Here is a 23,325-nt window from a genome sequence, read left to right as displayed (position 1 = left end):
GCTGTCTGGCTCATGTTGACCCAGTTCCAGGGCAAAGTGCCTTTAATCACGCAGAGCTTTCTCCTGACCTGGGCAATCACCTAACTGCATGATTCCCATAGGCAGCTGTGCTCCTGCAAGAGTGTCTGTCCTTCCGCCTTGAGATACATTTCTAACGACTCTTTTACTTGAGTCATGAGAAGTGGCAGGTTCCAGTAGAGTTTAGGGGTCGGGGGAGGGGATAAGGGGAGAGGCAGCAGTGTGGGGAGACACAGGCTGCCCCAGTAACAGAGAAGAATCCCTAAGTGTCGTTTCTTTGAGCCTAAATCCTGGTGTCAGCCCTGAAATTCCTCATCCCCCAGGAAGCGTGGGCTGGAGGGGACGTCCATGACACTCTAAACTGTTAAATGCTTGCCACACGCGTCTCTGGTCCTCCTGCCTCCGCACCCTGTCCAGGTGCCCCCTGTCTGTCCATCCAGGTCTAAGGGCCCCTCTTGCCCAGGGGAAAGTGGCTGTTCTCTGTTAGGGCTGCCATGACCTCAGGGGCCAGGAGGAATGCCTTAGACCCAGGGCAGGTCCCCGCTGGCTTTACCCAGGTATATTTCAAATCACTTTCAGCCTCTGGGCCTTCTCTGCCACCTGAGGCTGAAGTGAGCATTGAGGCCATTGAGGCTCACCCACCCTGGGTGCCATCCCCCCACTAGCCTGTGAGCAAGATCCCTGACCTGCTTGTGGGACCCTGAGAATCAGTATGTTTGTTGAGGAACCACAAGTAAATGAATGAATTCAGAACTTGGAGATCTGAAGCTCTTTCAGAATTAAGCCTCTGAGCTTCCTCACCCCTGCAACCGCCCTTCCTTGTCCCGTCACCGGCCAGGGAACAAAGTCACCTTCTGAGCCACCAGCCAGCCACCAGCCACAGCCTCAGTCTAACCCCCAGTGAAATGACCAAAAAGGTTGAGAATAGGTCCACTCCCTGTTTGTTTGTTTTTTCAATGTAATTATGCACCATGGGGATAATAATAATAACTCACATATATATTATTTTATCATATGCCAGGCCCTGGGCTCTAGGCTTTCACATGAATTACCTCATTTAATCCTGGCGATAATCCATGAGGTAGGTTCTATTATTAGCTCCCCCTTTTCAGGCCAGGAAATGAGGCTGAAAGAGGTTAAATTTGCCCAAGGTCACATAGCAAGCTAGTGACAGAATTTGGGAACGTTATGAAATCATATTTTATGCATTTGTGTTTCAACATTTTTGCATTTTTATAGCCCTCTTTCAGACTTTGGATTTTTGTTTTTTAATTTAATGTCCTAATCTATTTTCAGTCCATTCTGCCTTGCTCTGTTTGTTTGGCACTGTTTCTGTGAAGTGTCAAATTTGTCTGCCTCTCTAAGAGACTAGAAATATTCTGTGGAATTTGTGAAAACATAGCTAAATAGGTAAAGTGGACATGGATGACTGAAAATGAATTTTTAAAATGAAACAACCTAGAAAGCAGAAAAAATTGCTTTCAAAATGCATATGGAAATTGCAAAATCTCCCCAGGGTGCGAGAATCTGCTCAAGACATGAACTAATGGCTGTAAACACTCATTTCCAACCAAATTCCTTTCCGTTGATTCACTTGAAACCTAGAAAAAAAAGCTTTAAAATTTGTTACAATTTTGTCAGACAAACACATAGTTGCTGGAAAGTAATTTAGAAAATAAAAGCCCAGAAACCTGGAGGTCCAGATGGAGAGTAAAGAGATGACAGTAAAAGCTAAAATATTAGAAGTTTCAGGGCCACCCCTGGTTCATAAATAACATTTGAATTACTGTTTCAACCAACTTTTTTTGGTGTCAGCTTAATTGACATATAATTGCATACAATAAAATGCACAGCCCTAACCAGTTTGGCTCAGTGGATAGAACGTCGGCCTGCGGACTGAAAGGTCCCAGGTTCGATTCTGGTCAAGGGCATGTACCTTGGTTACAGGCACATCCCCAGTAGGGGGTGTGCAGGAGGCAGCTGATCGATGCTTCTCTCTCATATCGATGTTTCTAACTCTCTATCCCTCTCCTTTCCTCTCTATAAAAAATCAATAAAATATATTTTTTTAAAAATGCACAGATTTTCAAGCATAGCCTTTACCCATATAACAACCATACAATCAAGTAATGATTGATGTTAACATAGATAAGAGACCCGACATTTCCATCACCCCAGAAAGTTCCTTTGTGTATCTTTGTAATCAACCCACCCATCCCTAGTCCACCAATAATTTGCACTCTATAACCAGAATCTATTCAAGAATTTCAGACAGGAAAACCAAGATGGCAGCATAGGTAAACACCTATACTTGCTGCCTCTCACAACCACATCAAAATTACAACTAAAAGGCAGAACAACCACCACCCAGACCCGCGGTAAAGCTGGCTGAGTGGAAGTTCCACAACTACAGAGGTGAAGAAAGCGCGGTGAGACTGGTAAGAGGTGCGAAGGCGCAGAAAGTGCTGGCACCTGAATGTGCTGCTCTTTTAATCGGGAGGGAGATACAAGCTCCTACTTGCTCTGAACTCCAGTTCCGGGCGAGACTCTGGGGGACCCAGACACATATGGGGAGAAACTGGACTGTCTGGCATCCGGACAGGAACGCGAGGGTGGCTTTCTCTCAGAGGTGCTCGCAGTGATCATTGTTCCTGCACGGGGGTGCGGGACTCGGAGACTGGAGACCCGGGGATCTCTCCGGTGCAGGACTGACTGGCAGCCATTGCTGTTTGCTCCACCTGGGTGATTCCCAGAGAACCTGCCCCACCCAATTTACAACCCCACCCAAGCTGTGTGCATTGGCTTTTGCATATGAATGGCCTGTCCTTTCTACGCCTAAAACCTGTCAAATTGCAGCTGGGTCAGAGAACTCAAGAGCTTCCAAAAGAAGGCCCAAGGCCCAGCAACAGCAGCCTGCCTTGCTTCACAGCTGGGCCTCATCTGGGCACTTCCAAACCCCATACAAAGAGGAGGAATCTGCAGATGTCTCTGTAGCTCCTGCTGGGTGGCCCCAGACAGTGGCTAACTTTGCACCTCCTTGGAGATCCGAGAGCCAGTGTACCCAGTGGTCAGAGTGAGACCATACCGAATTACAACTCTTCACATCCATAAGAGACACACTCAAGGGGCAGACTCAGTGAGCACCAAAGCCCCACTGAAGCAAGCCCTGCCCCATAAGGATGTCTCCTGCACAACAGATATTCCAGTGTAGACACAGCTGGTCATCACAGCCAATTGGCCTGAAGGTCAAATCCTCCCAGTGATACCAACAGCAACCAACAGTTAACTACAACAAGACTGTGCAAACAGCCCACAAAGAGCTGCACCAAGAGCATCCACCTCAGGTTACTGGGGAGGCTGAGCCACTGGGCCCTATAGGACACCTACCACACCAGGCCACTCTATCAACTCAAGGAGACTTAGCAGCTACCCAGTACATAGAAAGAAACACAGGGAAGCAGCCAAAATGCAGAGACAAAGAAACAAGTCACAAATGAAAGAAATGGAGGAAAGCAAACGACTGGATATAGACATCTAAACCACGGTTATAAGGTTACTCAAGAATCTTCTAGAAACCCGAGAAATGTAGTAAGACCCTCAAGGATATGAAAAAGGACCAATCAGAAATTAAGCATACACTGACTGAAGTAAAGAATAATATACAGAGATCCAACAGCAGGCTAGAGGATCGCAAGAATCAAGTCAAAGATTTGAAATACCAAGAAGCAAAAAACACCCAACAGGAAAAGCAAAAAGAAAAGAGAATCCAAAAATATGAAGAGAGTGTAAGGAGCCTCTGTGACAACTTAAAGCGTACCAACATCCGAATTATGGTGGTGCCAGAAGAAGAGAGAGAGCAAGATACTGAAAACCTATTTGAAGAAATAATGATAGAAAACTTCCCCTACCTGGTGAAAGAAATAGACTTACAAGTCCAGGAAGCTCAGAGAACCCGAAACAAGAGGAATCCAAAGAGGACCACACCAAGACACATCATAATTAAAATGCCAAGAGCAAAAGACAAAGAGAGAATCTTAAAAGCAGCAAGAGAAAACCAGTTAGTTACTTACAAGGGAGTACCTATATGACTGTCAGCTGATTTCTCAACAGAAACTATGCAGACCAGAAGGGAATGGCAAGAAATATACAAAGTGATGAATAGCAAGAACCTACAACCAAGATTACTCTACCCAGCAAAGCTATCATTCAGAATTGAAGGTCACATAAAGAGCTTCACAGACAAGAAAAAGCTAAAGGAGTTCATCACGACCAAACCAGGATTATATGAAATGCTGAAGCATATTCTCTAAGAAGAGGAAGAAGAAGAAAAAAGTAAAGATAAAAAATTATGAACAAAGTGACAACAAATACATATCTATCAGAAAATGAACCTAAAAATCAAATGAATAAAAAACCTGATAAACAGAACAGACTAGTGAATGTAATAGAATCAGGGACATGGAAAGGGAGCAGACTGACAATTCTCGGCGGGGAGGGGTTGTGGGGGGTGCGGGAAGAGATTGGACAAAGAGCTTACACCTATGAACAAGGTCAGTGGGAGGGAGGCCTGGAGTGGGGTGGGAACCAGGTAGAGGGAAGCTATTGGAGGGGATGGGGGGAGGAACATCTGTAATCATATGAACAATAAAGATTTTAAAAAAAAGAATTTCAAATAGCCTGGCAGGCATGGCTGAGTGGTTGAGTATCGGCCTATGAACCAGGAGGTCACAGGTTCGATTCCCAGTCAGAGCACATGCCCAGATTGCAGGCTTGATCCCCTGTGTGGGGCATGCAAGAGGCAGCCAATCAATGATTCTCTCTCATCATTGATGTTTCTATCTCTCTCTCCCTCTCTCTTCCCCTTCTGAAACCAATAATACATGCATATATATATATATATATATATATATATATATATTAAATGAATGAATGAATTTCAAATAAATGGAGTCATGCAGTATGCACTCTTCTTTTTTTAAAATATATATTTTATTGATTTTTTACAGAGAGGAAGGGAGAGGGATAGAGAGCTAGAAACATCGATGAGAGAGAAACATCGATCAGCTGCCTCCTGCACACCCCCTACTGGGGATGTGCCCGCAACCAAGGTACATGCCCTTGACCGGAATCGAACCTGGGACCCTTCAGTCCATAGGCCGACACTCTATCCACTGAGCCAAACTGGTTAGGGCTGCACTCTTCTTTATCTTCTTTCACTCGTTAAGATGTCTTCGAGTGTCATCCATCTTGTTATTTGAACCAAGCAGTTCTTTCATTTTTATTGAGTAGTATTCCATGGCATGAAAATACCACACTGTGTTTGTTCATTCATCTCTTGATAGACATTTGCATTGTCTCCAAATTTTTACTACTATGAATAAGGCTTCTAAGAATATTTTTGCCTAAGTTTTAGCTTGAAAATTATTCTTTATTTCTCTTGGGTGAATACCTAACAATGAGATAGCTTGGCTATGTGGGAAATGTATGTTTAACTGTATAAGAAATTGCCAACCTATCTTCCAAAGTGACTCCACCTACTTCCCCCCAGCACTGTATGAGAATTCCAGTTGCTCCCTATGCTCGAAAACATTTTATAGTGTCAGTTTTCTTCTAGGAGGTAAGATGTTATACCTCATTGTTCAACCAAATTGCTTTTTTTCCAATAGTCAGCTTGCTTCTCAACATCAATTCTACAATAATAGCTGGAGACTTCAATATCCCACTATCGATAATGGATAGAGCCACTGGACAGAAGGTCACAAAGGAAATAGAGGACTTAAAACTATATATGCCAACTAGATATAAGTGACTTATATAGAACACTTCACCCCAATGACTGTGGAAATTGAAACATGTTCACACAAAAATTTGAACATTCATAGAGCATTATTTATAACTGGAGGCCCGGTGCACAAAATTCATGCACGGATAGGGTCCCTAGGCCTGGCCAGCAATCAGGGCCAATCTGTGGGGCAACTGGCGGGGCAATTGGGGGGGCCTCCGCTGGCACCTGCCTTGGCTGGCCTGGGGCCTGCAAGCTGGGGGCAGCTCCTGAGTTGAGCGTCTGCGTCCTGGTGGTCAGTGCACATCATAGCAACAGGTCGTTCCACCATTCGGTCAATTTGCATATCAGGCTTTTATCATATAGGATATTTAAGAAGTGGAAACAGCACACTACCCATTAACTGATTAATGACTAAGAGAGTGTAGAATATCAAACACTGAAATATTATTCAGCCTGTGATAGTTCATTTTATGTCAACTTGACTGGCCATGGGTACCCAAATTAAACATTATTTCTCAGCATGTCAGTGAGGGTGTCTCCAGATGAGATTAGCATTTGAATCAGTGGACTCAGAAAAGGTTCCTGGGCATCATCCAACCCATTGAAGGCCTGAATAGAACAAAAGGTGGAGGAAGGAGAAACACCCCCTTTTTATTCTGCCTCAGGACTTGAGCTGAGACATCTCCTGCCCACCGACTTGGGTTGACACCATCAGCTCCTCTGATTCTCAGCACTTCAGACTCAGACTGGGTTACACCACCAGCTCTTATGCTTCCAGCTTGCAGACAGCAGATCATGGGACTTCTCAGCCTCCATAATCGCATGAGCCAATGTATCATAATGTCTCCTCTCGTATAGATATGTAGGTAGATGTAGATATCTATTATTTCTGGGGGATTTTTTCTAGAGAACTCTAATACACAGCCATTTGAAAGAAATTAAATGCTGCTCAGCTGGTGTTGCTCAGTGGTTCAGCATCAGCCTATGAACCACGAGGTCACAGTTGGGTTCAATTCGATTCCCGGTCAGAGCATATTCCATGTTTGCAGCCCAATCCCCAGTGGGGGACGTGCAGGAGGCGACCAATCAGTAATTCTCTCTCATCATTGGTGTTTCTATCTCTCCCTCTCCCTTCCTCTCTCTGAAGTCAATAAAAATATTTTTTAAAAAGAAATTAAATGATGATACATGCTACAAAATGAATGAATTTTTAAAACATCATGGTCAGTAAAAAAAAAAAAAGCCAATCACAAAATACTACATATTGTATGAATCCATTTATATGAAATATCCAGAATAGGCAAACATATACAGTCAGAAGGTAGATTATTGTTTGCCTAGGACTGAGGGGGTTGGGGAAAACGAGAAGTGAGTGTTAGGGGATATGAGGGGTTATTGAGAATGTGGTTGATGAAAATGTTCTAAAATGATTGTGGTAACAGTGACAGCTCTGAATATACTAAAAACCACTGAATTGCATACTTTAAGTGGGTAAATTATATAGTTATGTGATTTATATCACGATAAAACTTTTAAAAAGCTATTAGAGTTTATAAATGAGTTAAGCAAGGTTGCAGAATATAAAATCAATATACAAAAATCAATTGGATTCTATATACAGAAAAAAACAGATGGATATTAAGATTTTCTAAGTACCATTTACAATCACAACAGACAACCTGAAAAAAAAATTAGGGATGAACCTAACAAAATATATGTGAAATATGTATGCTAAAAACTACAAAACATTGATGAGACAAAGACCTACATAAATGGAGAGATAGGTGACATTCATGGTTCAAAAGACTTACAACTGTTAAGATGACAATTCCTTTCAAATTGATCCACATATTGAATACAATTTCAATAAAACCCTGTCAAGTTTTTTTGGCAAGCTGATTGTCAAATTTATATGGAAAAGCAAAGGACATAGGCTAGTCACAGAAGACAAAATTGGAGGACTCACCATACCTGATTTTAAGACTTAATATAGTATCGATGAAAGGATAGATATACAGATCAATAGGACAGAATAGTGTTCAGAAATATGTGGTCAATTGGTTTTCAAGAAAGGTGCTAAGGTAATTTAAAGGAGAAAGAATATTATTTTCAACAAATGCTACTGGAACTTTTCAACATACCTATTAAAAAAAAAAAAGAACTGTGACTCATACCTGTTGACATATACAAAATTAACTCAAAATGGGTTATAGATCTAAATAGAAAACTGTAAACCCTAAAATTTCTAGATGAGAACATGGGGGAAAATATGTGATTTGAGTTAGGCAACGATTTTTTAAATAGGATCCAAAAGCATAAATAATAAAATAAAAATAATAAATTAGACTATCAAAATGTAAAACATCTACATTTCTACAGATGCTGTTAAGAGAATCTGAACAAAAGATAAAGAAAGTATTTGTTATGTATATTTTTTCTTATTATTATTTTGTTGTTGTTAATCCTTACCTGAGGACATTTTTTCATTGATTTTTTTTTATAGAGAGAGTGGAAGGGAGGGGGAGAGACAGAGAGAGAGAAACATCAGTGAGAGAGAGACACATCAATTGGTTGCCTCCTGCACGCACCAAGGATTGAACCTGCAACCGAGGTACATGCCCTCGACCTGAATCCTTCCCATAAAGGATTTTTATCTAGATACATAAAGAACTCTCACAGCTCCATAATAAAAAGCAAACATGGGAGCAGACACTTCACCAAAAGAGAAATATGAATAGCACTTAGGCACATAAAAAGATGACATCATTAGCCATTACAGGAATGCAAAATTAAAACCACAATAACAGATCACTACACATTTATTAGAGTGAATAAACATTTTTAAAGTGACAGTACCAAGTACTTGTAAGGACGCAGAACAGCGGGAACTCGCAGGCATCTCTGGTGGGTACAAACAAGTTGGGAAGCAAATTGTCAGTCTCTTCAAAAGTCAAACATGCCCTGGCCAGTTTGGCTCAATGGATAGAGTGTCGGCCTGTGGACCAAAGGGTCCTGAGTTGATTCCTGTCAAGGGCACATGCGTGGGTTGCAGGCTCAGTCCCCAGTGGGGGGCATACAGGAGGTAGCCAATCAATGATTCTTCTCTCTCATCATTGATGTTTCTATCTCTCTCACTCTCTTTTCCTCTCTGAAATCAATAAAAATATTTTTTTAAAAGTCAAACATACACTTGACTTGCCATAAGACCTACCAATATCACTCCTAGATGTCTCCCCAGGGGAAATAAAATATCCAACAAAGACTTACACACAAATGTTTAAAGCAGCTTTATTCATAGTCCCTCCAAACTGGAAACAAGTCAGAAGTAGTCTTTAATGATCTACACAATAAAAGGAACAAACTGACAGATACATGCAATGTGGAGGAATCTTCAAAGCATTATGTTAAGTGACAGAAGTCAGACACAAAGGCTACAGGCTGTATGATTCCATTTACATGACATCCTGGAAAAGCCACAACTATAGGAACAGAGATCAGTTCACTAGCGATCAGAGGGAGTTTGAAGGGTGGAGTTTGCGGGGAGTTTGATCATAGTGGTGGTTACCCAAGTGTATACAGTTGTCAAAATCCACTGAGTAGGGTATCCAAAAATGATGTTTTTCTGTATGTAATGTACACCTTACTAAATCTAACTTTAGAGAAGTGTGGCATATGTGCAGGAATTCTACCGTCTCTTACCCTCAGCAGTTACATCGCTCCCCCGATTAGGGGCTGCACACTTGACACATTAAGAAGTCTCATTTTTCACCCTAACCAGTTTGGCTCAGTGGATAGAGCGTCGGCCTGTGGACTCAAGGGTCCTGGGTTTGATTCCGGTCAAGGGCATGTACCTTGGTTGCGGGCACAACCACCTCTCCTCTTCCTTCATACTGTTATATTATTTATCATGGGTTGGGTTGTGTTGTACTTGATATCAGAATTTTTCTTCCTGGTAAAATTTTGAGGTGGCAAAACGGACATTTTGCTTTTAATTGGTCCCACAAGATAGGAATAATTCCCAAACAGACATTTTAGTGAAAGGTTAATGGTTTAAATGGAATTAAATAATTACAAGTTAAATTCAGTTCTTAAAAGTTATTTGGTTTTATGTACTCTTCCGCCAAACAATTCTATAAAGATTTGAATTATAAAAGATAATTGAAGCTCCATTATTCTGCCTAGTACTCTTATTTAAATTTGTTTAAACATTTACTGGTTCCAACAAAATGAAATGTCCTTCCTAAAGTTATCTAGCTAACACTGTTAGCTATCAGTCTATTTTCCTATTTATTTAAATATGTGAAACTTAGGAATTACTTTTGCACATAAAATTAACAGCTTTTCATTATCACTAATTATTGTACCATTTTAGCCTGGAATAATAATATATATTCATCAACTTATTGAAATAATTTCAATATTTAAAGCACAAAAGGGGGTTTTTTAGTTCGAGTTACTTCTAAAATGCTTACCCATGTTTAAAAATGTTCAAAAATATAAAATAAAAATGTCAAGATATTAATAATAAATTCAAATGGCCTGCCATATTTGTAGTCCTGATTGGTTAAATATGATGTCCCTTTCCTGATCACAGGATTTTGTACAATTTCAGGGATGTCAGAAATGACACCAAAATAGGCATTCAGCTATTTGACCTTCCAAGGGCTGAAGCATAGGTTGAATAGAAGAGTTAGGCTAAGGGGAAGGCTGAAACCAAACCTCAGTGAATGATGACATATGGTGGTTCTCTTCTAGACATATGATGGTTCTCATCTAGACTCGGTCGTCTCTTACAGGAGTCAGCAGTGCAGTTGCTTCCCCAGCATGCCACAGCCTACAGCCCAGCTCTTCATTTAGTCAGTCAATAAACCTTCATTGAACACCTACTATGTGCCAAGCTCTGTGCCTAGGTACCTGGACCCAGTGGTGAATAAGAGAGAGTCTGGTTGGAGAGAAAGAGAAGTAACCAACTTACATTGCAGTGTGCAGGATAGATTTAGTTGTATTAATGGGCCCAATTGTTGACTCCACCTGTCTTTTTTTTTTTTAATATGTTTTATTGATTTTTTACAGAGAGGAAGGGAGAGAGATAGAGAGTTAGAAACATTGATGAGAGAGAAACATCGATCAGCTGCCTCCTGCACACCCCCTACTGGGGATGTGCCCACAACCAAGGTACATGCCCTTGACCGGAATCGAACCTGGGACCTTTCAGTCCACAGGCTGACGCTTTATCCACTGAGCCAAACCGGTTTTGTTGACTCCACCTGTCTTTACACCCTTTACCCTGTAACTTTGTAGTCTCCTCTAACCCTAACTCTGGACTAGCCTAGGGACTTGCTTTGACCAATAGAATAAATAAAGCAGAGGTCTTATTATTTTTGCTCTTTCAGACTTCTGCCCTTGTTCCATAAGAACAAGCCCAGGTTGGACTATCTACACTAATAAAAGAGAAAAATGCAAATTGACCATACCTCCACAATGCCCACCAGCCAATCAGGAGTGAGTATGCAAATTAACCCAACAAAATGGCGGATTAATTTGCATACACAGGCACAGAGCAAAGACTGAAGGCTCTGCTGTGGCCGGAGCCAAGCCTGAAGGCTGAAGGCTTGGCTCTGCTGAAGGCTGAAGCCTTGGCTCCGCTGAAGGCTGAAGGCTTGGCTTCACTGCGGCCTGGGTCCCAGGTGCTCAAGGAAAACTGGTGCCGGCAGTGAGGAGAAAGAAGGCCTATTGCATGAATCTTCATGCAATGGGCCTCTAGTCTATATCATAAAAGGCCTGTGGTTGTGACGCCGTGACAGCATCACAATCATCTACTGGAGGTGCATTGATGGGTCCTGCAGCGGCCACAGCGGGTAGGACTTCGGGGTCCCAGAGTGGCCGCAGTGAGCGGGACTTCTGGAGTGTCGTGGGGCACTGGCAGTGTCTGCAGAGCGTGCGAGGCTTCGCGGGACAGAGGATATGGCCCTGATGGCAGGTTAGGCCTAGGGGACCCTACACGCGCATGATTTAATCATGCACTGGGCCTCTAGTTGAAAGATAAGAGACCTTATGGAGGAGAGCTTAGTTATCCCAGCTGAACCCATCCTAACCAACCTATATGTGAGACGACAAAACATGTGAGAAAGCCCAGCCAAGATCAGTTGAACTGCCTAATTGAGCCACATACTTGTAATCTAAATTTTGAAGAGTTTGTTACACAACAATAGCTAACTGATACAGTTAGGGCAATGATGATGAATATGCCCAGTGACAAGAGGAGATGTGGGAATCATTGAAAGAGCAGAGCAGAAAAAATTAAATTAAACAAGGAATACGAATATGGGACAGACACTATACTAACATATTATCACCATTCTCTGTTATGTTCCAAAGAGGTTAGGTGATTTGCCATGGCCACAAAAATTGAAAAGTGGTGGACCCAGGACTTGAACTTAGCTGACTCTGGAGGGTAAGGTTTTAATTGCTATGCTATACTACAAGGGACAGAAAAAAGCATAAAGTTAGCAAAAGGATTTCTTATTATGGATTTTGCGGCTCCAGAATTATAATTAACTCAGTTCATTTCTGTATTCAGTCATTCATTCAGATAATCTATATGTTAAACTTGGGTTCTTTATGTTCATTTCAGACCATTCAAAACCCACTAATGGCAAAAAGGCCATCAACATGGCAGTGTAAGGTGTCCTATGAATCATCTGAACTGAGTAGTGAACCCAGTAGAGGGGAAGGAGCACAGGGAGGGTCAAACATGAAGAGCATTCAGAAGATGTTCGTTAAATTAAACCAATTTCACATTCCCAGGGATTCACCCCACCATGTCCCCTCTGCCAGGTTTACAGCAATGACCCAAAGAAAGAAGCCAACCTTGACCCACATCCACCAGATGGCAGCCCTTCGGCAAACACACCAGTATTTACACATCTGCTACCCAGCCCTGTTCGTTCCTCCCACCCTGCTCTTTGGAATCCCAGCGCTTGGGGAGGAGTGTGGCTTGTATGGCTGGACTCACTCTCTGGAACGGGCTAATTGCTGCCCTGACCCTTCTTCTTGGACAGAGAGAAATACCCACAGTAGCATCTAGGGTTCTGTGATTCAAGCAAAAAAATACAGACTCCAGGCAACTTACACAGAAAGAAGGTCATTGGAAGAGTCCAGGGTTGCTCAGAGAACTGAGGGAAAGCTGAAGAACAGGCTGGGGGGCGGGGGTGGGGGGTGGGGGGGAATGGCAAACAGGGCAGCTCCAGGGGTCTCGGAGGCAGGAAATGGTGAGTGGGCTTTTGGGCATTGCCGCCACCAGGAATCAGCTGTAACAAACTCAGGTGTTGTTGTTGTTTCTGCTCCGGATTCCATTTCAGAGAGAGAAAAAGAAGTAAGGGACTCAAGGTGGCAGCACATTCATCAGATAAATTAATTCCTGTTATTATGACAAGGAGAGGGGCCCTTCCAGAAAACGGGGACTTCTCAGAGACAAGTTTCCCTGTTTGTCGTTCAATTATTTGCCAGGTGAACAACCAGACCTAAGAGGGAAAAGACTGGAGCACGTATTGTTCTTCATGAAACCCACAACCTTCAAAGTTTGGCCCTGGAACAAGACCATCCAAGTAAGGTTCAGATGACCAGCTCAGTCCACTTAAGTCTTTCCTTCCCCAAAGGTGATAAGGTGACCAGAAGGCAGCCTCCACCTGCCCATAACTAGGAAGCAGGAAGTCCCTGGAGTGTGGGTATCACAGAGTGAGGACCAGAGAGCTAGTGAGAGAGCGCAGGGCCTAGGGCCGAGCTCACACTGGGGCGTTTGCACCTGCCTGGGGGCTGCTGGATGGAGCTTATTTCCCATAACCCTTCCCAGTTTCCCCTAGCCCACCAGGGCTGTGTTAAGCTCAGGTGAGCGTTTATGTAGTTAGCATGTGAAACTTTAAATGTACTTCATAGGTTCTACCTTTCATTATGGAAAAGTAAGAAAACTCTGCCAATACCCCCCAGGTACCTATGCCCAGGTTCAACAGTTATCTACACTTTGCCTGTCTTGTTTCAGCCACCATTTTCTTTCCTCTTTGGTGACTGTTCTGAGTATTTTAAAGCAAATCTCGGATACCTCGCCAGTAAATTAAATGGTACCAATTAAATGGTGTTTGAAATAGACTCCCTACTTTCAACCATACCAGCTAGAATTTTGAGTAAGGAGTTTGAGACCCACTGGTATAGTCCAACCCAACGGTGTACAATAATGAGACTCAGAAGTGAGCCGCCCAACGTAGGTGCTTGAGCAGGAACCAGAGAGAAGTCAGCCCATGCGCCTGTCTGGAGAGTGACTGTCCGGGGCTAGTGACGACTTCCCAGGCACGGTCCTGGGAGGGGGCGGAGAACTCTCCAAGCCCTGCGGGCAAGAGAATCCGAGCCGTTACACGCACGTCTGGAAGCCCAGGCCGGTGAGTGAGGGGCCGAGGATGCAGCCGGATCCTGGGACCTGCCAGCTGCGGTAACTGGATCGGGGGGTTCTGGGCCACTGGCTGGGGCGAGATACCTGGGGCTGGGATGGCCTTGGAAAGAGCAGGGTACTTGCTCCCACTACCAGCTGGATTGACGCGGGGCCCCACCGCCACCCTAGGGCCCCAAGTGGGAAGCGGGCCGAGAGGCTGGGACACCGCCCGCGCCCGGGGCTGGGAACAGGAAGTTGTCTTTGGCGGGCACGGCCCTGGGTGCGCCTCTGCAGGTGCGGTGCTGCGGGGGGCGCGGGCCGACAGTGAGTGCGGAGAGCAAGGTGAGTGCGGAGTCGCTTTAGGGACCCGAGAACACCAGCCCTGGGGCTGGAGCTTGCAGGCTGAGCCCGGCTGCTTGGGGAGGAGGATTTTGCAAGGGGGAAGGAACCAGGGGAGAGGGCGAAGCTTTGAGGCTCGGATCCGACCACCCGCGGGTCAGGAATGGGGGGACCGGGCGACAGATTGAGGTCCTATAGGGGCGTCGTGGCATCCGGGGTCTGGGAGCGCTGCAGGGAATCTCGGGTTTGGGAGAGGGCTGGGGACGGGGAAAGTGGGGGGAAGGAGGGAACTGCAAAGAGGTTTGGCCAGAGTGAGCTGGGACTAAGTAAACGACGCAGGGCCAGCGGGGGCGTGGGTGTCTCTCGACGTGGAGGGAAGCGAGGGGTGCCAAGGCTGGGGAGGAGGGAGCGCGGCCTGCCTGGGGATTTGGGGCGATGAGCCGAGTCGGGGTGTTAGCCTTAGGAGAGGACGGAGCCAGCGGGGTTTGCAGGAAGGGGGCGAGGCTCAAACACCCAGAAGAACCTTCTGAGGCTGCCGAGAGCTGGGTGGCGGCCGGGGCCCCGACGCGAGCCAGACTCTGACTCTCTGGGGCTGTGGCTTTAAGAGTGCCGCTGGGGTGCGGGCTCTTTAAGGAAGAGGCGGAAGTGAGTCCTGGGCCCGCCTCGCGGGGGGAGAAGCCTCTTACACTGCCAGCTCCCGGGCTGAGCCGGAACCGGCACCGGGAAAACCGCGGGCTGTGGGCCGGCACTGCCCGGCCTCCTCCCGCGTCCCTGGGACCCCGCCCCGAGCCTCTCCGATCTCCCCTGTACCCCTGTTTCCAGACCCCCCGCACGTCCTCCCTCCATTCAGCTCCCTGCAGGCCTCCCACCTCCCTGCCAACCCCTCTCTTCCACAGCAGCCCACGCCTCCCTCTCTGCACCTCTCCCCACGCAGTCCTCCAATTCGCCCGCATTCCTACTCCCACTTTTCCTTCCACTCCTCTCCCCTCCCTTCTTCCCCTGGGCCCCTTCTCCCCTGCTATGTCCTGTGCCGGTTCACCACCCCTCCCCTGTGCCTTGTCTCATGAGGCCCCTCAGGGTGGGAGCCGGTTGTGAGGCTCACCCCAAAGCCCAACTTCCCCATCGGCGGGAGGCCTCTGGGCCATCCCCCAGGTGACAGCTGAGGGCTGCAGCCTGAAGAAGGTAGAGTGCGCTCACTGCCCAGTACTCCAGGAGACCAGTTCTGGCCATGCCGTGACCCAGCTCCTCTGCTACCATGAACAGGGCCCCTCTGAAGCGCTCCAGGATCCTGCACATGGCACTGATGGGGACTTCCGACCCCTCCGGCGAGGCAGAGGCCAGCCAGGGGAAGCCCTTTCTGCTCCGGGCACTGCAGATCGCACTGGTGGTCTTTCTCTACTGGGTCACCTCCATCTCCATGGTGTTTCTCAACAAGTACCTGCTGGACAGCCCCTCCCTGCAGCTGGACACCCCCATCTTCGTCACCTTCTACCAGTGCCTGGTCACCACACTGCTGTGCAAGGGCCTCAGCACACTGGCGGCCTGCTGTCCTGGTGCCATGGAGTTCCCCACCCTGCGCCTGGATCTCAGGGTGGCCCGCAGTGTGCTGCCCCTGTCCGTGGTCTTCATCTGCATGATCACCTTCAATAACCTCTGCCTGAAGTACGTGGGTGTGGCCTTCTACAACGTGGGCCGCTCCCTCACCACCGTCTTCAATGTGCTGCTCTCCTACCTCCTGCTCAAGCAGACCACCTCCTTCTATGCCTTGCTCACCTGCGGCATCATCATTGGTGAGTGGCAATCCAGGGCCGTGGGAAATAGAGGAGGTATGGGGGCCAAAACCCTGAGGAATAACCCTGCCAAGCACCTTGCGACTTTATCCTTTCCAGCTCCCTTAATGGTAATATGAGGATGAGCCTGAGAGAACAAATAACTCGCTTGAGGTCACCCAGCAAGTTGGGGGTCCAGGTAGGGCCCCTCATACAGGTGAAATTATAATCTATACTTCACAGGGGAAAACGCAGGCACAGAGCAGTGAAGTAACTTGCCCAAGATCGCACAGCTAATAAGTGTCAGAGCTGGGATCTGACCTCAAGTAACCAGGCTCCATACACTTGACCTCTAATCTCAGGTGTCCTGACTCCCCATCTCATTTCTATGAGACAATTCATCTTTTAATAAATATACTGTCACCCTGACCTTGCAGGCACATAATAACACCTGAGACAGTGGTAAGAGATATGCTTTTAGAGGTGTTAGCTGTCTTCCCATACTTGACCTTCAAAAAAAAATCGCAATTATTGCCCTAGCTGGTTTGGCTCAGTGGATAGAGCGTTGGCCTGCAGACTAAAGGGTCCCAGGTTCAATTCCAGCCAAGGGCATATGCTGGGGTTGCGGGCTCGATCCCCAGTAGGGGACCTGCAGGAGGAGGCAGCCGATCAATGATTCTCTCTCATTGTTGATGTTTCTATCTCTTTCTCCCTCTCCCTTCCTCTCTGAAATCAATAAAAATTTATTTTTTTAATCACAATTACTGATGGGGACATTGTGCTAATCATTTCACATATTATAGCATCTCCTTTGTTCCCCAGAGGTCTCTGGACACCATGATCATCTCCATCCAAACAAGGAAACTGAGGCTCAGAGACGTTAAGTTATTTGTCCAGGGCCACACAGCAAGGAAGTAGCCAGGCTGGGATGCAAACAGATTGATCAGACTGCCAGTCCTATGCTTCTAATCACTCTGCTCTATTCTTATCCCCTAGATGTTAAAGCTGCACTACCCAATACAGTAATCACTGGACACGTGTCTATTTCAATCTAAGTTAGAGCAGGTCCTCAAATAATATCATTTCCTTATAACAATGATAAGATGCATAGGAACTTAACACTTGTTTATATCAATTAGCCTATCTATATACTATATATAAAAGGCTAAGCGACTGTCGCATCTGAAACAACCAAACGGACAACCGAACAGGCTGTGTGGGGTGACCAGGCTGGCAGGGGGTGTTAGTGAGGGGCGACCAAACGACCGAACAGCAGGCTATGTGGGGCGACCAGGCCCACGGGGGGCGAAGGGGGGAGAGAGGGGCAGTGAGGGGCAACCAAACGACTGAGCAGCAGGCTGCGTGGGGCAACCAGGCCCGCAGGGGGGCAGTTCAGGGTGACCAGGCTGGTGGGTGGCAGTTGGGGGCAACCAGGCCGGCAGGGGGTGGGGGGGGAGTAGTTAGGGGCAATCAGGTGGGCAGGCAGGTGAGCAGTTAGGAGGCAGTGGTCCCAGATTGTGAGAGGGATGTCCGACTGCCTGGGGATCAGGCCTAAACCAGGAGTTGGACATCCCCCAAGGGGTCCTGGATTGGAAAGGGTGCAGGCTGGGCTGAGGGGACCACCCCCCCCCCATGCACGAATTTTGTGCACCAGGCCTCTAGTATTTTAATGTATATTGTTTTAGTAGCAGAACCTGTGGATGACATTAAGTGAAGACTTACTGTAATTCAAATTAAATGAAATTTTGAAAATTCCTCAGTTACAGATGTTTAACCTGATTCTGTAGCCACATTTCAAGTGCTCAGTAGCCACATGTGGCCAGTGGCGACTGTATTGGACAACACATACTATAGAACAGTATTGTTTTATTGCAGCACACTGGGCAAGAGCACCCCAGCAGCCCCCACTGTTCCTGCACGCCCCCTACTAGGGATCAAACCTATTCAGGTTTTTTTCTGGTGCTGGAAGTTTGTCTTGGTTGACCTACATATTCTTCACTGGTGTCTCAGAGTCCAAGGCCAAAGTAGACTGGTTGCCGGGGGGAGGCCCATCCCATGCCACCTGTCCTAGAAAATGTTCCCCCTTGAGCAAGGATCCAGGGCTGTTCGGTCTAGCCCCAAGATCAGGGAGGGAGGGAGGGGAGAAGGGTGGAGGTTAGAGTGGGAGGAGCTGATAAGATCCCTGGCCTATCTCTCTCAGCTGCTCTCCCTTCCCCTCCCAGGGGAGGCCTCACTTTCTCCCACACTTCCCCAAATGTCTGAGGGATCTCCACTTCAGTCCCGCAGACCGTGTGTGTGTGTGTGTGTGTGTGTGTGTGTGTGTGTGTGTGTGTGTGTGTGTTGGTGGGTGGGGGATGCTCTTGGTGGGAGAATTTGCATGGAGGAAGGTGATGTCACTAGGGAAACTGGGCCCAAATCCGAAAAGTAATTCAAGTAGCTGATGGTGAGATTGCTTCTGAGAAGGTGCATTCACCGGCCAGCACGGGAGGCCGGTGCTCTCTGCTGGCCGAGGACCTGTTCCCTCTCTGCAGTGGTTCCCCTTCCTTCCTCCTTGTGGGGGAAGATGGGTCAAAGTCATCTACTCTAGGCCTCCTCCTCCTCCCTGCCCCCTTTGCCCCCCAGGTCACACTGCCTTTCAAAGCTCTTTCTAGCTGAGAATCCCTCTGGGTCTGGGACCTTGAGGTGGCAGTCCCTTCTGGACTCAAAAGGTAACCAGCAGGAGGGCTGGGGGTGCTCCATCCCCAGAGCAGGTCTGTGGGTAACCTGTTTGCAAAGGCTCTACCAAGAAAAAGAATGCTGGGAGTGAGTGCCTACAGTGCAGCAGGTGTCTGTCTCCTTCAATCCTGCCGAGCACCTCCAGAACAACCTCCATTCAGTCGCTCAACACGTATTAATTGAGATCAGGCCCATGCTGGGGACTGTGCCAAGCTTTGGGGATACATATTTGGGAAAGGTAGACTCAGCTTCTACACTCCTGGGGGTCACAGTGATGATGCATGGCAGTACATGAGCTAAGACTGAGTGGTAAGAGCTGTGCTGGGGACATAGAAGGCGCTGTGGGAATCCTGGCTGGGTGGGGAGGGAGAGGCAGTTGGGAAGGGGTCATCTAAGCAGGCCTCCTGGAGGAAGTCCTAGATGGTGTAAGGAAGGAGTGAGGAGAGACTGTTCCAGGCAGAAGGAAGAGCATGTGCCCTTCTTCATGGCTGGGCCCAGGCCAGCCTCCCCAGATGTGAGGCTTCTCAAGTGAAGTGAGTCTGGAATATTTTCTGAGGGCAGTGGGAGGCTCAGAGGAGCTATAAGCCAGGACAGGACCTAAGCAGATCTGTATGCGAGGAAGGTCCTTGTCATTCTGGTTGCAAGGTGGAGAGTAGATTGGTTGGAGAGGGGGGTCAAGACAGTGACCAGCCCGGCCAGTGTGGCTCAGTGGTTGAGGGTTGACCTATGAACCAGGAGGTCACCATTCAATTCCGGGTCAGGGCACATGCCTGGGTTGCGGGCTTGATCCCTAGTAGGGGGCGTGCAGGAAGCAGCCAATCAATGATTCTCATCATTGATGTTTCTATCTCTCCCTTCCTCTCTGAAATCAATTTTTTAAAATATTTTTTTTTTAAAAAGACAGTGACCAGATCTCTGCAGCTGAAGGAAATGGGAGCTCAGAGCAGTTAAATAAACTTTCCCAGGCCACCCAGCCTTGAGATGGCAGAGCCCCAATCTCTCTGACACCAAAACTTTTCCTCCTGCCCCATGTTGCCAGATGCTGTAGCGGGGTATACAACATGTACGATTCAGTCCTGCCTGCTGGGAAGGTGGGGTCTGGCTCAAGGTACTGTCCCCGGGGGCAGGTGCCCAGCAACCCATGGCAGGCCAGGGGTCTGGAAGGGAAGTGCAGGCAGGAAGAGGTCTGGGGACTGGGAGTATCGGAAAAAGACTCGGGCTTCCATTTTACACACCAGGAAGCCCAGCCTCTGAGACCTTAAATCACTTGCCCAAGGTCATTGTAACCACTAAGTACTCATCCTTCAGAACTCAATTCTAGTTTCCAGAGGCCCCAGGCCAACACAGTCACCCAGTTATGGGTTCTCACAGCACCCTGTACTGTTTTATGGGCCTCATTACAATTGTTATGCAATGAATTGTTTTCACGCCTTTCTCCTTTGCTGGAACGCATGCTCCGCATGCTCCATGAGGAAGGCTCCTGTCCTGGCCCGCTTCCCAGCCCTTGTATTGTGCTTTGCCTGTAGTGGAGACTTTCGACATATTTGTTGCAGAGAGGGTTGGGAAGGCTGGGTGGTGAGGCAGCATTACAGTTTGTGAACTTCAGGGGCAAAATTCTCTGTCCTTCTTCCTCCCGTCCTCACCCCCTCCCCTTCTCCTGTCCCCGCTGCAGGTGGCTTCTGGCTTGGTGTGGACCAGGAGGGGGCAGAGGGTACCCTGTCTTGGACGGGCACCCTCTTTGGCGTGCTAGCCAGCCTCTGTGTCTCGCTCAACGCCATCTACACCAAGAAGGTGCTCCCGGCGGTGGACGGCAGCATCTGGCGCCTGACCTTCTACAACAACGTCAACGCCTGCGTCCTCTTCCTGCCCCTGCTGCTGCTGCTGGGGGAGCTTCAGGCCCTCCTCCACTTTGCCCAGCTAGGCAGTGCCCACTTCTGGGGCATGATGACGCTGGGAGGCCTGTTTGGCTTTGCCATTGGCTACGTGACAGGACTGCAGATCAAGTTCACCAGTCCCCTGACCCACAACGTGTCGGGCACGGCCAAGGCCTGTGCCCAGACGGTGCTGGCCGTCCTCTACTACGAGGAGACCAAGAGCTTCCTCTGGTGGACGAGCAACATGATGGTGCTGGGGGGCTCCTCCGCCTACACCTGGGTCAGGGGCTGGGAGATGAAGAAGGTGCAGGAGGAGCCCAGCCCCAAGGACGAGGAGAAGAGCAGCATGGGGGTGTGAGCTCCTGCGGGGACCTCAGGATGGCCCGCCTAGGAGCACGCCCCCGGGAGAAAGCCCATGAATGCAGCGGAGGCCTCTCTTACCCAGAGAGGAAGGCCTGGAGGGGTGTTTGCAGACGGATCGGAATCTGGTGGTCAAAATGGAACGGTGTTTTCAAGTAATGTCGGGAAGTTACCAATCCTATCTCAACCTCCTTTCCTATTTGGGGGGCGGACCCCCGTGGGAAGAGCACGTTGGCCCTTGGGGAGTAGGAAAGTGGCCCACCCCTTCCTGCCCCGTCCCAGGGCCTTCTACCTCCACGGGACCTTTGGGGTTGAGGACAGGCCACAAGCTTTAAGGAACATCTGGCGAAGCCATCCAGTCTTCACTTGTACTCAGGGAGACGTGTGTGACGCCACCACAGGTCAACTAAGGGGTTTGGGAAACCTCACATCTCCGGGTCCCAGGGCAGGCAGCACAGCTTTCGCCCCACAAACCCAGCTTCCTTTGGAGGGAAGTGGCGGCTGGGCTGAGGGAGGAAAGGGACCAGTGTTCCCTCTTCTCTGCAGAGAAGCCACCAGGCCCCGTGGAAGGGGCGAAGGATCAGTTGTACCTATGCCTGGCCCTGGAACTCCCAGGGGTCACTGGGAAGTGGCCTGGGAATGGGGCACATCATGGAAAAGCGCCCTTTCCCCACCATCTGCACCCATGTTTCCAGTTCTTGAACATGAAGAACCACACATCTCTTACAGGTTAAACAGAGTCATTAGCACCCTCCCTAGCCCCTGACAGCCGTTTTATTGCCTCACTCTGTCTCCCCGCACCTGGTGCAGCCGCCTGGCTCAGGAAGTGGAGCCAGGAGTCACTTCTGCTTCTTCCAACTCTGCTTCACCAGAGTTTCTCCCCAGGGGGCTGATGGAGCAGTGTCCCAGCTCAGCACCTTCCACCTCAGCTGTGCTGGGCCCCCCAGATCCCTGCAGGAAGGCTTGTAACCTGCTTCTGAGCCTCTTCCCTGCATCAGTGAACCATGGCATTCTTCCCTAAGGGTGGGGCCGAAAGAACCTGATTGTCCTCTCACCACACCCCCTGGCCTCTGGCTCGATTTCACCCCTGGCCCTTCTGTTGGGCATTTTGTTCCACCCAACTCCTTGGGGTAACTCCTGGTGGTTTAGTCCCTAGAGAGTGGGTTTTCTCAACACCCCCTTTTCCAGTCTCCCCACAATCCCAAATGGTTTCTAATGAAGTTGGTGGGGCCTGATGCCCTGAATTGTGTGTGACTTAATTAAAATTGAAGTAAGCCATCCTGTGTATATGTGTGTGTGTGGCGGGGGAAGCAGGGGGCTGAGTGCAGGAAGGGGCTGGCTAGGCCTAGATTTATGAACAAGGCCCTGAGGAGAAGCAGTGGGTCTGTAAAGGTCAGGAAGACTCGACCCTGCCCTCACCAAGTCCAGGTACCAGCAGGGCAGCCCTTCTAAGAAAAGCCTGTTCTCTCGGATCAGAGCCACTTCCTGGGACGTAGGTGACCAACCTCAGGTTTCATATTCGCAATAGCTGTCATTTACTGGCACTGTGCTGCAGGCGCTACATCCGTCATTCATCTTCACAACCCCCCCTCCCCCCCGCACATGCACCTGTAAGCTGGGCGCACTCACTGATCCCCACTTTATATATGAGGGTACTGAGGCTCAGAGAGGAGCACAGGAAGGGAGAGGATTCGGACGAAAGTCTCTGCTTTCACAGCATAGATATTTAACCACAGTGCCCTTAACTACACTCGGCATTTTTGAGTACTTACAACATGCCAGGCACTGTGATAGGGCATATTAATATAAAAACCCAAATCTGCTTCGAAGGGCTCACATGTAAACACATGTCAAGGCTCCATAACAGGTTCAATAATGGAAATAGTAACCTGTTGCCCTGAGGTCTCAGAGGTTTTGCTTTTTTCCTGACTTGATTTTTGTTCAAAAAAATGCTGCTCATCAATGAACATGTCCAAGCCCCTTATTTTGCAGCCTAGGAAAGCTAAGGCAGAGAAAGTTTAAAGGATGCTTCTGAGGCCACAG

The 23,325-nt window shown here is 47.9% G+C and overlaps 1 protein-coding gene across 3 annotated transcripts; it reads left to right on the top strand.

Annotated features, from left to right (window-relative positions):
* The first annotated feature begins 14,216 nt into the window (after window positions 1-14,216).
* On the top strand, window positions 14,217-22,560 carry SLC35C1 (solute carrier family 35 member C1). 3 transcript variants are annotated; one of them, XM_054725386.1, is made up of 3 exons: window positions 14,217-14,235; window positions 15,828-16,354; window positions 20,721-22,560. In XM_054725386.1, the coding sequence occupies exons 2-3, from the start codon at window positions 15,859-15,861 to the stop codon at window positions 21,278-21,280; spliced, it is 1,056 nt and encodes a 351-aa protein (XP_054581361.1). In that variant the 5' UTR covers window positions 14,217-14,235; window positions 15,828-15,858; the 3' UTR covers window positions 21,281-22,560. The 3 variants fall into 3 exon arrangements, with proteins under 3 accessions (XP_054581361.1, XP_008144997.2, XP_028009381.1); XM_008146775.3 differs by lacking the exon at window positions 14,217-14,235 and adding an exon at window positions 14,246-14,285; XM_028153580.2 differs by lacking the exon at window positions 14,217-14,235 and adding an exon at window positions 14,487-14,567.
* The last annotated feature ends 765 nt before the right edge of the window (window positions 22,561-23,325 follow it).

The sequence above is a fragment of the Eptesicus fuscus genome, chromosome 13 (genome assembly GCF_027574615.1).
Source record: "Eptesicus fuscus isolate TK198812 chromosome 13, DD_ASM_mEF_20220401, whole genome shotgun sequence".
In the NCBI taxonomy this organism is placed as follows: Eukaryota; Metazoa; Chordata; class Mammalia; order Chiroptera; family Vespertilionidae; genus Eptesicus; species Eptesicus fuscus.
This window is presented reverse-complemented; position numbering and strand designations above follow the sequence as displayed.

What these genes read in the sequence shown, in the direction of transcription:
- SLC35C1 (XM_008146775.3), top strand. Translation starts at nt 14,254, where the DNA reads ATGCAGCCGGATCCTGGGACCTGCCAGCTGCG. An exon ending in CCTGGGACCTGCCAGCTGCG is followed by an intron (nt 14,286 to 15,827) that starts GTAACTGGATCG and finishes TACCATGAACAG; the next exon opens with GGCCCCTCTGAAGCGCTCCA. An exon ending in CACCTGCGGCATCATCATTG is followed by an intron (nt 16,355 to 20,720) that starts GTGAGTGGCAAT and finishes TCCCCGCTGCAG; the next exon opens with GTGGCTTCTGGCTTGGTGTG.